The 13,810-nt window shown below is 41.3% G+C and overlaps 1 protein-coding gene across 5 annotated transcripts in view; it reads right to left on the bottom strand.

Annotated features, from left to right (window-relative positions):
* The window catches only part of MPP7 (MAGUK p55 scaffold protein 7), a 287,780-nt gene that overhangs the window by 175,558 nt on the left and 98,412 nt on the right, over nucleotides 1-13,810 (bottom strand). For 4 of the 5 annotated variants that reach the window (XM_019465254.2, XM_053894922.1, XM_019465259.2 and 1 more), the window contains exon 3: nucleotides 2,041-2,159. In XM_019465254.2, the coding sequence (XP_019320799.1) occupies nucleotides 2,041-2,159 (119 nt within the window). The remainder of the gene's footprint in view (nucleotides 1-2,040; nucleotides 2,160-13,810) is intronic. The other variant, XM_053894921.1, reaches the window with a different exon arrangement.

Below are 13,810 nucleotides of genomic sequence, written 5' to 3'. Positions count from 1 at the left end.
GGGGGGGGGCACTGTAAACCTCACTTTAAAAATACATTTTATAGTAATTACTGAAAGACATTTGCAATAGTACACATGTTACTGTGCTATTTAAATACTGGCCACGTCAACCTGGAATTAAATTCCATTCGCTGTTTTTAATAAAATCAGACATCAATAACTGTATGCTCCCTAACCACTTGTTATTTGCATTTACTTTGAAAAACCATCTATGCCTGAAACTCAAAAGCTAGTGTAACTAAGATTTTTTTTAAGTTTATTTATTTATTTTGAGAGAGAGAGGGGGGGGGGAGGGGCAAAGAAAGGGGGGGGGGGGGAGAGACAGAGAATCCCAAGCAGGCTCCACACTGTCAGCACAGAGTCTGATGTGGGGCTCAAACCCACAAACCATGAGATCATGACCTAAGATGATATCAAGAGTTGGATGTTTAACCGACTGAGCCACCCAGGCGCCCCAATAACTAAGATTTTTTTTTTAAAACATTAGTGTTCTTTTAATAGAAATCATACCCATCTCTGTCATTACTTTTTGGTCCTTTACATACTATGATATTAATTTTGTTAATACTTAATGCCTGCTTATACTTGCCGAACCGATGTAACTATTCAGAGAACTAAGCGCTTCACTCTTATCTGAAACTCACAAACGGTCTTGTCAACAGATACCACAATTTCCATTTTAGATAGGTAAGGAAACTGAGACAGTAGCCACATCACAAAAGCATGCCTCGTTTTGGGCAGGTTTATTTAATGATTAAGGGGGTGATGAAGTCATTTGAAATCTGTCTTATTCCACCTAGATCAAATCAATTTGAACAAATCCATAGGTATCTAACTTCCAAACATTCCACACAGGAATATTTTCATGATTGCCTCTGGAAATCATAAACATCATTCAATTATAATCTCAAGGCCACTTCTGACACACCCCAACAGAGCAACTGAACTCCCCCAAATTTTTCAGAACACAAAGATAAAGATACCTTGGCGATTATATGAAAACTAAATGAACAAAGCACGCTAGTCTTTAAACGTATTGCTAAGAAGACGCCACTTCTCAACATTTTCATTTCCTGAGAATTGCCACCTCTTGAGGCACGCGAATTTCAGCAGATTAGACAAAATGTACTAAGAATTATTCTATCCTGTGAAGTAACAGCACTTCAGAAGTGGTTCATTTTCAAACACTATGCATCAGTAAGAGCCTTCTATCACGACCGGCAACCATAACAAATTTAGCTGAATTCAGTGTCGGTCCAGCTGGAGCTAAAGCATCAGAGGGGTCCATCTCCTACAGACTCAAGCAGGACTCACAATTTTTTTCAGCTTGAGTTAAATGAAAGAAAATGCAATTCATATTTCCAGAAGCAAAAGTGGCATATTTTCCAGTAAGCTTCTTGTTCTCATTTTACTATTTTAAGAGCTCTGATCACTCCCAGGGTTGCTGTGTGGCAAGATCTCATTTCTGGTGGCTGATCAATTTCCATGGCCTGATGCTTCACCAAAACCGTCTCCAGAAACTGTTTTTACTCGCATTTAGCATCAGGATATTTATACACAAAATACCATTTCAATGGCGTTGCACCAAAAAAGAAACAGCTTGCTCGAATTTCAGTTGACTTTGTTAAAGGAAATTATTTTAAATTAATGTGGCTACTGAACCACTGCCATCCTTAACCTCAGAAAATATATTCCTTCTAATTTTTGCTGTGAACACTTATTTATTCGAGTTAAACTCCAGCTCATGACTGTCGCCCATAAAGAGTCTAAACCTTCCTGCTACTATTTCATATTCTTTTTCTAAACAGGGCAAGCACACGTTTGCTGCATTAGTATGCACAGCTAGATCACCACCATTAAGTGAAATCATCTATATATTTTTGGTGGGATCTTTAACAACTTCCACGCCCGTCAGGGAAATGGAACAAGGCTGTTTTGTTTTCAGACAGCAACAATCTGATCTCTGGTTTACTAGATGGCGCTCAACATATTTTTCCATATGTTTTTCCGCAAAGAGAATCTGACATCAGCATGGTTTACCTTTACCAGTGAATGCAGGCTTTTTTCACCAAACATGTCCCAGAGGAAGGTCAGGTCTTCCTGGCTATCCACATGTGGCTGCAGCTGGGCTGGCAAGGCAGCCAACAGCTCATACAGACCTATAAAACGAAAATAAAACACAAAGCGTAATCTTAGAGTGATCTCATTAATTTCGCTTTAAGGTGTGTGTAAATGACAGCTGGAACATGTCGTTTTTACTGGATCTGTATTCTGGGCCATCAAGCAAAACACTTCTCCAAAGGAGCCAACGAATCTTTTGGATTTTTAAATTCCACGCAAGTGTGTATCAACAGGCGAGTTTTTACCTTTGAATTGTCAACATTCTACAGCCATCCAAGTTTACATAACCCGGGACAGAAAATGTCTACAAACGTTCAAGAAAAAAAAAAAAGAAGAAGAAGAAGAAAACGCATACATTCCTTTCCTTAATCGTTATTACATTTCCCTCAATGTTAGCCAAAGAGTGAAATGAGTCATGAATAGGAAAAACTTCCTTAGAAGAGCAGAAAATTGATAGAGTGGTCCATTAAAAAGGTTTTGCGGTTTCCAAATAGTTCCTAATAACATATAGCTTCAAAAACATTTGCATTATCTAACTTCCAAAATCAAGTTCTAAAAAGTGAGACGGATTAAACCACACTTGGTGTTGCTTTGATGTCGTTGCCGATTTAAAACAACGACGACAAGCTACACAGAACTTAGTTGAAATCTGACTCTAATCTGAGCGTATGGGATACCCCCTGAAAGAGTTAAGGTCAAAGACGGAGGTCACTGGAGGCACTGCTCACCAGAAGCTTCCTTGGGGTAGACAGTAGCACAGTGTTCCACAGTAGCGTACTACATAAACCATCCATCTCCTTCAGGGGCCGTCAGACGCCTGTCCAAGAAATGTTGCGACAGTGCCTGCCCAGGACTCTTCAGGGAGGTGACCTGGCAGAAGTCAGTATCAACTCATAGCACATGCTTCACTTTCCAGTGGGATTACATGAGGTAAAAAGGACAAACTTCCTTTTATTTCTGTCTGCTGTCTACAAAAACACCAAGACCTCCTGGGATCTACAACACACGGGACTGTTGTTATTCCTGCTCTGAATAAGTGCTGTTGTTCATCTGAGGGACAGCTTTACAAGATATTTAACTAGCAAAGAATCGTCAACTATGGACTGCTGATTAGTATACCTATTATCTTCCAAGAGCATTATAGTATTCTGATAATCAATGATAATTCACAACCAAATGTATGAGTTTTCACTTGGAATGTCAGATCTGTAACTTGAGAGATTAAACTCAAACATTCCTGGAGCTGTATGTGGCCAAAAAGATGTAGGATACCCCAGGAAAAAAACAAAAACAAAAAACAAAAAAATAAACTTACCCCAACTACATTCTTAAGTATTCTTGATGGTTTATGTTTATTCCCTTAAAAACCTGGCATCTTGCCTGAACTAGCTCCTATTCATAATTTAGGAGAAACATTTTTAAGGTGTCTCAACCTAATTCAGTGTAAAATATAGGTCTCACTTTACACAGATACATACATACCCACAAAATAATGACAATCGCCAAGATCAGTGGTTAAAGTCAGAGGTTCGAATTTAAAATTATGTAAAGAGAAGGTAGAATTTCACTATTTTATTATTGATTTCAGAGGCACTAAAACTAGTTCCTTACTCCTTGGTAATACGGTTAACTAATGGTACTAATTGAAATGGAATATAATTTATGAGGTACAGTTGTTGGGGGAGGTTAAATGAGGTAATATATTAGAACAGTCTCTGGCACATGGTGAATACTCAACCTGTTCCGTATGTAACTCAGTGAGCTTCGGCCATTGTTGTTATTGATTATTACTGTTAGTTGTCATTACTATTACGGAAAAAGCAAAACTCTGGGTCAAACAGACCTAGATTCAAACCCCAGGTCTATACTTCATTATTTCACATAACTTACCTAAGCCTTGTTTCCCTCACATGTCGAAAAAGAGACAGTCATCTGCACATGTAATAAACAGAAAAAAAAAAAACAAACACACAAACATGCACACGTACACAAATAAGTGCATGTGATACAGGTGAAGTCTGAAGGTTAATGGATTCTATCAGTGACAACTTGCCCATTGTGATTACTATAGTTATGCAAGATGTTACCCCTGGAGGAAGCAAGGTCAAGGGTATGCAGGATCTGTATTATTTCTTACAACACGTGCATACACAATTACCTCAAAATGAAGTTGAGACAAAAGAAGATATTATCATAAATACAACTGTTATAAGAATTGAAGGGAACCGTGCACATGGCAGCACTGAGCCCTGTGGCTGGTGCAGAATAGGCATTTGATTTAAATACACACACATGCACGCACCACTGCAATGGTTCAAAGTCAAAACAACAGAAAATGTAGGTATACGTTTCCCTGGACACAATGCCAGACTCAGAAATAAAACCATCCCAGTCTTTTACATATGGAAAGTGTTAGCTTTACCCAGTACTGCTTACCTTTTTGTGGGAATAAACCATATTCTGTTTAAATTAAAATAATTTCTCTGTTAGCAGTAGCTCATAAACCTGAGTTTTCTGGGTTTTCCTAGCTTCATGCAATCCTAATTTATACGCCACCTAGTTGGGTCTCTAGAGATGACAGTAGTCACTACTCTTCAGCTCCCACAACTGGTAGCCATGGACCAAAGCCAAGAGAGACAAGACAGTGCCCGCCAGAAATGAAAGAGGGTGAGAAGAGCTAGGAAGGTGGGGCAAGTGGCCTCAACGCAGGTAACACGGACAATCGTTTCCTCTCATAGGCATCACAGGGGCCCCAGAAACCACTGCCGTCCATGGAGAAAACCAGGTCTGTGCTCTCACGCGTGCTTTTTTATATTTTAGCTCCTCGAGTTCCAATAGCGAAGAACACTATGAAATCCAAATGTTTTTGGTCCTTGAGATTCAGAGAGCAAGTAATGAGAGTTCAAATAACAAGAGATATCTTGAACAACCTTACCTAAATGTACATGGTCCCTGGGCAAAGGCAGGGACTACCTCCCGTGTAGTCATTCCAGCCCACATGGGCTTCATTCCAGGCCACCTTTATGGTACCTATGAACCAAGCACTGTTCGTGGCTCTAAAGGTCTAAGATAAATCAGACACGATCCCCGTCCTCAGGACTGTACAGTGGAAAGGACAGGCACACACAGATCTGTTATAAAGTACAGAGAGGGGTTAGACTGCGTGGTGAGGCAAGGAGCAAGGAGACATCAGGGAAGGCTTCAGCAAAGACCACCACCCGAGTTACATCTTTAAGGTCCATGTTCCTAAGAATCAGCATTTATGAATTCTCACATTCGGAGCACTATATTGGTTCCTGAGGACAGGTAGGTCCAGACTATGCCACCACCTCTACCCCAGAGATCTTACAGCTTCGATAACAAACAATACCTGTTATCTACTCTCCAACAAAAGGCAACCCTAAATATAATGATCTCCTCTATTTGTCCAAGATTCAAAACGTATTTTCTTCTAAGTAAAATAAACAGACGTTCAAGCTGCTGATGCAATATTCAAACACCGCATTACTTGTCAGGGATGTTGATAAGATGCCCATGCCCTGCTTAAAATGTTTAAATTATAATTTGATTAGGAACACACATTTTGAATTACCTATTAAGTACAAATATGGTAATTTAGATATTTGGGTCTTGCCCCACTTGCATATTTCATACAACCATTTTGTTTAATTCCTTCACAATGACTTCCTCATCATCAGTGCCACTTGTGGAGTTGAAGAAGATCATTTTCGCTTCTAGTTACTTGAGACACAACACTTTTTTGAACGTGTGGGAGATGTCATCGCTAAGGATCCGGGTAAAGCTGTTGCTTTTCCACCTGTCCTGTAGTTTTAGGTTTTTGATCTTCACAACAAAACCATTAACCTATTCTCTAAGTATCTTTAACATTTGCAGGTGTGAGGTTTTTAACCCCTCTCCAAGAAATAATAACGAAGCCTCGTTTAAACTACCTTGTCTCAGGGCGCCTGGGTGACTCTGTCGGTTAAGCGTCCGACTTCAGCTTACGTCATAGTCTCACAACTCGTGAGTTCGAGCCCTGTGTTGGGCTCTGTGCTGACAGCTCATAGCCTGCAGCCTGCTTTGGATTCTGTTTCCTCTGCTCTCTGCCCCTCCCCCGCTCACACTCTGTCTCCCTCTCTCTCAAAAAAAAAAAAAAAAAAAAAAAAAATTAAACCTTGAAACTATCCTGTCTCTTTAAAACAAGAACAACAATTCTGTCAAGTGATGTCTCAATGACTCCAAAAAAATGGGAATTTAGGTTATATGAGAATAATTGTGGCTTCTCCAATCAACACATTTTTTGTGTAAGTCAGTAAAAGAAACTTTGTCAGGGCTTGAATGTAAGGCAGCTCTCTCTTTTCTGAGAGAGAATTTTAATAGTGGGGGGAAAAAAACCCTACCTTATATTTGGGTATATATGGTACAAGACAATGTCAAAGATGCATGTGAACAAACTATCTCACAAAAATATTCCAGCAGGGGGGAAAAAAAGCAGTATTTTTGTATTAGGGTATTTTATATACTGAGACAAAAGGCAACAACGGAAAAACTAAAATATGACAAGGGTCATGTGATTAATATGTACGATAATCACAGTGATTTAAAGGAGAGAACGATCGATAAAGGTCACAGAAGGCTATGCTAGAGCTGGGAGGATGTGAGCTACGGTCTGAAGGAAGAAAATTGGGCCCGGAAGGGTGCGTTGCCAGGGCGGATAATGGCCAAGCTGAAAGTCAGCAATAACCATGCAAAGGTGTAGATTTTTAAATGCACCAAAATTCTGAAGAAAACACTAGCAAGTACTCAAACTCACATTTCTGCCCTGTACGTTTGCCTCAGTCATGGTCCAATCTGGAGACGAGAGCCGTGCGGTCATTTGAACGGGGAAAGTCTAATATAAATATGTAACAGAGGATGACGTATAAAGTGGTAAAGCAAAATCTCAAGAATACCTGGGGATGAAGGAGAAGACCCAGGAGGAAACAGCACTGAAAGAGGAGCGCTTTCCCCAAGACGAGGATTCAGAGCTGGCCGGAGGTGGTGGCACCCGGTGGCTGGGTCTCCCTGGGTCCGAGCTCGTCCACTGGCACTGGACCAGCAGCAAACACCCCTGCAGGTGTGCAGGTGGACAGAAAACCATGGCTGGGACCGTCAAGCAGGAAATGCTTCGCCACAGTACAGGTGGGTGGAGCCTGGGTGACAGGAAACCACAGCCAGGACCGGAAAGCCGAAATAATCCCTGCAGGTGGGCAGACAACTGGGGAAAGGCCTGGCAAACAGACAATGCCCCCTTGGGGCTAGCTGGTCAAGACCCGTAAGGTGACCTCTGGGTGCCCGAGTGACCCACCAGGAACTCCTCTGAAGGGGTGTCGCTGAGACTCAAGAGGAAGCCGTCCACCAGGGTGCCACCAGAACCAAAGGGGGTAAGCACCGTTGGATGCTGCCCACGTGGGCTGCTGCCAGTCCCATGGGAGGAACAGGAAGACGTGAAAAACACCAGAGCAAGGAAGAGACACCTCTTCCTCCTGCAGTGTGCCACTCGTGCCCTCCCTGATGCCAGCCGTAAGGAAGGATACTTAAAGGGCCCGACTTAACTTTCACAGGGCAGGCACCGAAGTATGGATTTAGGGCTGAGAGGCAATACAACGATACCTTGCCCAGTCTTCCACGTGTAGATGCAAGTGCGTGTGTGCACGCATCAAGGGTGGGGCAGTTCTCCTCTTTGCAGAAAGAAGAATGCTGTCTTTCTGCCTTTATTCTTCTGTGACTTTCTGTTGTTTGGCAGTGGGGATACACGAAAATTTTTTTAATTTTTTTTTAACGCTTATTTTTTGAAAGAGACAGAGCATGAGTGGGAGAATGGGCAGAGAGAGAGGGAGTCACGGATTCTGAAGCAGGCTCCAGGCTCTGAGCTGTCAGCACAGAACCCGACATGGGGCTTGAACTCATGGACCACGAGATCATGACCTGAGCCGAAGTTGGACGCCCAACCGCCTGAGCCACCAAGGTGCCCCTCCTTTTATTCTTCTGTGACTTTCTGTTGTTTGGCAGTGGGAACACATGAAAAGTATTTAATCAGTGGTTAGTAAAGGTAAAGATTTTACAAATAAGGATTTTCAAAGGGAAACAGTATTGCCTATTTTAGATTTTAGCAGTAGGCTAAGCCTCGACCCAACAGCTCAGTTAGAGGATGTCAATTCAGTCAAAGTTCTAAGTTCAAAGGTGACAAATGAAGAACACTCATGCCTATCCAGAGAGCAGTCTCTTAACTTCAATGTCCTCAAAAAGGCCTAGTGTTTATAAAAGGGGGCAGAGGGCAGAGACAGAGTGCCATTTTCTAACAATTAAAAAAAACAACAACAACAAAACTAAATCTGGGAAAACAATACAAAGCAGAAAGAGAGCAAGATCTTAGGAGCTAAGGAAGGCGTTTATGGCAAGAGGAGCTACCTGCAGAGAGAGGCAAAGATATTTTCAGATTTTTAGTTTGGTCACTGAAGCCTACTCCCCCCTTCCCCAATGCTAGATGGCAGATGCTGGCTGTCTGAAATCATGAAAAATAATATACTAACGGGAATGTTCTGAATACAGACTAAACTGCCACTCTGCAAGCCAAGTTCATTAAGCCACTGCATACAAAGACCATGATCTTGATTTAACTTCACTAACTCACTTGAAGTTAGATGTGCTACAGCTGGCTTCTCTGTAGCTTTACTACGCTGAAGGATGAACATACGTCATCTTCCTTAAAGATAAAAACCTAAAAGCTTACTCCCCCTCACCAACACCGTCTGGTCAGAGTATGTTCTCGAGGCTTTTTGAGCCCTGAGCAACACGAGTGACAGAGGGGCAGTGGTAGCATTTTACGTACAGACTGAAATACTTCGATGCTTTAGCAACTTCAGGTTGTCTTGCGATTTTTTTTTTACATATAGAAGTAGTGTTGTAAAGCTCAAGTCCTAATTCTCTAATAATCTTATTATCTTCATAGTAAAATATACATCACATAACAGGCAGGCGATTGGATCAAGGTCTAGGAACGTAGACAACACTGACCTAAACAGTAAGGAAATGTAACCGCTTTGAGTAAACAATTCATCCAAAGTTATGATATATTCATCAGAAGAGGAGCATCTGGCTGGCTCCATCGGGTGAGCATTTGACTTTTGATTTCAGCCCAGGTCATGATCCCAGGATCGTGGGATCGAGACCTGCATAGCGTCTACACTAAGCATGGAGCCTGCTTGGGATTCTCTCTCCCTCTCTCTGCCCTCTTCCTCACTCGCAGGCTCTCTCTAAATAAAAAATACACACGCGCGTGCACACACACACACACACACACACACACACACACTAATCAAAAGATAATTATGAGGAGTCCTCATCTGGGATTAAGATTTCATTACTTCATAAAATTACCCAAATCAGTGGATTTGAATAGTCATTTTAACCATAAAGAAAGGTTCCCGCCATCATAGTCGAAGCCTCTACGGTTTCACCGTGCCTAAACAAACTAGTTATTAAAAATTATGCCTATTTCTATTTTCTCTCCCCTCCTTAATCTATCCTTCCCATCACCAACGAATAAAGCTTCCTAAAATAATAGTAATAATTACTACCAGATGCAATTCCTAGTAGTGATCATACCTAATACTTACAGAGCTAAGGTGGGCACGTGGTTTGCACGTTACCTCACCTAATGCTCTTCATAAGTAGGTTCCATTACTACCTTCATTTTACAGGAGGAAATGCATTTAGCCTAGAAAGGGGCATATTCAGGACTTAGCCTCAACTCTGCCTATGTCTCGATAATAAGCCCAATATTTAAATCTCCTACTCAAAAACCTTCAAGAGCTATCTATAAAAGTTAAGGGCCTGACACCCCAATTACAGGGGGATCAAATATATCAAATAAAAACTAGAGGAAGATTTCATAGAACATTTTTGTCATGTTGGAGTTAAATGCTTTTCTTAGCACACAAAGAACTTAAAAACCAAAGATGACAACGCCAGACTTTATAATAAACAAAATTTTCACCCAACAGCAAAAAAAAGAGAGAGGTCTGCAGAGAAACTGCTAAAAATTATTTGCACCAAGAAGGTGATTGAATAAGGCAGAATAAGGACTGAGGATCAACCACTGGATTTGGCAACATGCAGCTTACGAATTCTGGCATCATGAAGAATGAAGAAGCCTGGATGAAGGGGACTAAAAACAGAGACATGTTGCAAATGACAACTGTAAATCTAGATCAGCCTTACAACCTCTTACCAAACAGAACTGGTATTTGTAAGGGAATGGGGAGTGAAGATGTTTTTAAGATGGAAAAGAAAAAAGCCCGGCATATTTGTGTGGTAATGGCACCGATCCACGACAAAGAAATTTTACAATGTAAGAGACGGCAGGATCTGCCACAGCAGATGGGCAGGATTGGGGTCTGGTGTACAAGCGGAGGGATGGCATTAGATACAAGTACGGCTGGTTCACCTACAGTCCCAAGGAGGAAGGCAGAATACTCTGGAAATGTGGTACAGGGAACATGTGGCAATTCTCTTATGATCGCTGCCGTATTCAGTAAACCATGAAACATGGTCACCTGCTGAGAGTGAGGCTAGGGAAGAAAGTGCTTGCTTCTGAAAAAAAAAAAAAAAAAAAGGCTAAAGAGACATCTGGGAGAATGGGAAAATGAATAAAGCAGGGAAGTCATAAATTGGTACACATTATTGACAATATGAAAATTTAAAGTTTGCATTCCCTTTGATCCAGTGATGCACTCATTTATTCACTCACTCATTATACTTTTAGATAGCCCAGAGGGCCATCCTCAGGACCAGTCTCCAGGGGCTCTCAGCGTCTAATCTACACAGAAAAACCAGAACAGGAAACAATTACTCTCATTTTTGCTGTATACATTTCTGCACTGCTTGAGTTTTTACAAAATTGATATTACTTTTATCATTTTAAAATTTTCGCTTCTGGGTAATGATCTGATAGAACCCTCTCTCCAGCCATAGGGCTCACAATTTCCCCCGAAATTCCGTTCCAGCCACAGAGGACTGCTACTTGCTAACCCCAGGAAGCAGAACTGCATCCATGCAATCCTGCACCAGTTCACTCAATAATTAACTTCCTGCTGACAGCTACTGCTGCCTTATTCCCCTCCTTCAGGACCCCGGAGATGATCTGAAAGACAGAACAAGCATGGTAACATACTTAGCTCAAAGTTTCATGAAAGGTTTAACATAACACACTTGACGATATTTCGAGGAGCGTGTGTAGGAAGCGGGCAAAGTCCGGAGACCCTGTGCGTTTCAAAATGCCACCTGCTCCTTTCTGACCTCAGTCTACAAATACCAGGTGCTCACTGCGTGCCAGGCACTGGTAAGGACAGGGGCTACAAGGTGACGGGAAGGAAAAGAGCAAGCAAATTCGTCCCCTGGGTGTAGTGTAGGAAACTACAGGGAAAATAAAGGTAAAAATGTAACTGGGAAAGGCGCTTTAACAAGGGAGTGATGGTGGCGCCGTGAAAGTGTAACCGAGGGATGTGAATGACCTCAGGGGAAGCTTCCCCAGTGGAGACAAGTGGGCTGCATTGAGGGAAGCACAGACATTAATGAGGACAGAAGAAAAATCTCGTAGAAAAGAACCACGCTTACAAAGGCGCTGTGGTAGGATGCTTAGACTCTGGAGCCAAATGACGTCACTACTAATCCCAACCGCGCAACTGGTAATTAACAGCTCTGTGCAGCCATGTCTTAATCTGCAACATAGACACAGCAGTGCTAACCTTACAGCATTGTAATGAGGATTGAATGGCTTTTTCATAAAGCTTAGAATGACACCTCACTTAGCTATACAATCTATGTGAGCATTTTTAAAATAAAAATAAATTCCGAGGGCGCCTGGGTGGCTCAGTCAGTTGAGCGTCCAACTTCGGCTCAGGTCATGATCTCACAATTCATGGGTTGGAGCCCTGCATTGAGCTCTGTGCTGACAGCTCAGAGCCTGGAGCCTGCTTTGGAGTCTGTGTCTCCTTCCTCTCTCTGCCCCTCCGCCCATTCTCTCTCTCCCTCTTTTAAAAATAAGTAAAACAAAAAAAATTTTAATAAAATAAAATAAATTCCAAATCAAATGCTAAAACACAGGAATATGCCCAAGCATTAAAGAGACAGATTACAAAATTTAAGTTTATCCTGCTGGAATACATTAAGGGGAGAAAGGCTTTCCACAATTGGCAAAAAAACAAAAAACAAAAAACAAAAAAACAAAAAAACAAAAAACAGTCAAAGAGCCCCATGTTTTGGGTAAAGAGTGAACTAGAAAGAAAGGAAAAGAAGTGATCACACGTCCTTGACCTGAGTCAGTCTAGAACATTTCCATAGTAAAGGAACATAACAAAATGCTCTCTGTTCTCAAGCAGCTTAAGTTCAAGGTATCTCATATCATCTGATGTTCAAGATAAACCTATTTGACAAACACTTGTAAAAAAAACCTCAGTCGCTGTAATTATGATGATATCAATATTACATATTCATTGACAGACTTCTGACAATATTGTCTTATGTAACCTTTATCCTGAGTGAGGCTCCCAGGAAGAAATCATTTGTCATGAACACGAAACATGCTGAAATACTCGTGCACTAATCTTGCAAAATGCTTCAAGTGGCAACAGAAAAATAATATTAATCCCTTCACTGAGATGATTGCACAGGCTTCTCACTCCCCTCCAGGCTGCCAGCATTGGACGTAATAAAGAAACACAGTGGGGGTGATCAGTTATACCATGCTGGCATTGCCTTATGGAAACAGAGTTACTCAGAGCTGACAACAAACCTCCACTCAGATGATTTAATCATTCTGGATCTCTGGCCCCCCAACTTTTGAAGTGACATTATAAGATGGTTCATCAGCTACAAGATCAATTTGTCCTTGTAAGTACTGTCATCCCCTCGTCGTTTTGGCAGAACTAAACCTTGGGGAACTCTGGCTACATCCAGAGACGGTGGCAAACCAGCCAGCGGCGTAATTCATCTCAAGAGGTTGATCGGTTGTTTTTTAAAAACAGATCTTGCTTTTAAACCTTTTAACATCCGGTCTCCCTGCAGTTTTTACAAGAGCTCTTGATACAATTAACATATTCATGAGAAAAATGTCAAGAACTCTTGCTTGCTTTCTATTTACAATTTGAGGGATTGAAAATCATTGACAAACTTTTATCTTCCATTTCAAAGTGATACAGTTATAGAGGAAGACAAAAGATTCTGAGATTTGAAAATTCACAAGGAGGTCCCTCACACAAAAATACGAATTCTCAGACGACAAACTGCATCAGTCAGAAACTTACACCAAAAAGTCACATAAAGGCTTACCATTTGGTACAGACCCACTTCACAAAATTCACCTTTATTATAAAAATTACTTTCTGAATCTTTAAGATGGATGGAAGACGGGAATAAGAAGTAATGGATAAAAAAGGAGCCAGGAAACCTATTTATTTCCTATACAGACAAGAATAAAGTCACAATGCTTTGTGAAAGAGGAAAATTAGCAGAGTTGTCACATTTGGCAAACGATAGAGAAGTATCTTCTCATCAAGAAAGCTACCAAGTACAGACACGCCATCTGGACTACATCAAAACCAATCCAAGGGCGAAGCAAAGAATAAAAAGCCTCCAGCTTAACCAAGTG

The sequence above is a fragment of the Panthera pardus genome, unplaced genomic scaffold (genome assembly GCF_024362965.1).
Source record: "Panthera pardus isolate Hobbes unplaced genomic scaffold, ASM2436296v1 HiC_scaffold_6, whole genome shotgun sequence".
Lineage (NCBI taxonomy): Eukaryota > Metazoa > Chordata > Mammalia > Carnivora > Felidae > Panthera > Panthera pardus.
This window is presented reverse-complemented; position numbering and strand designations above follow the sequence as displayed.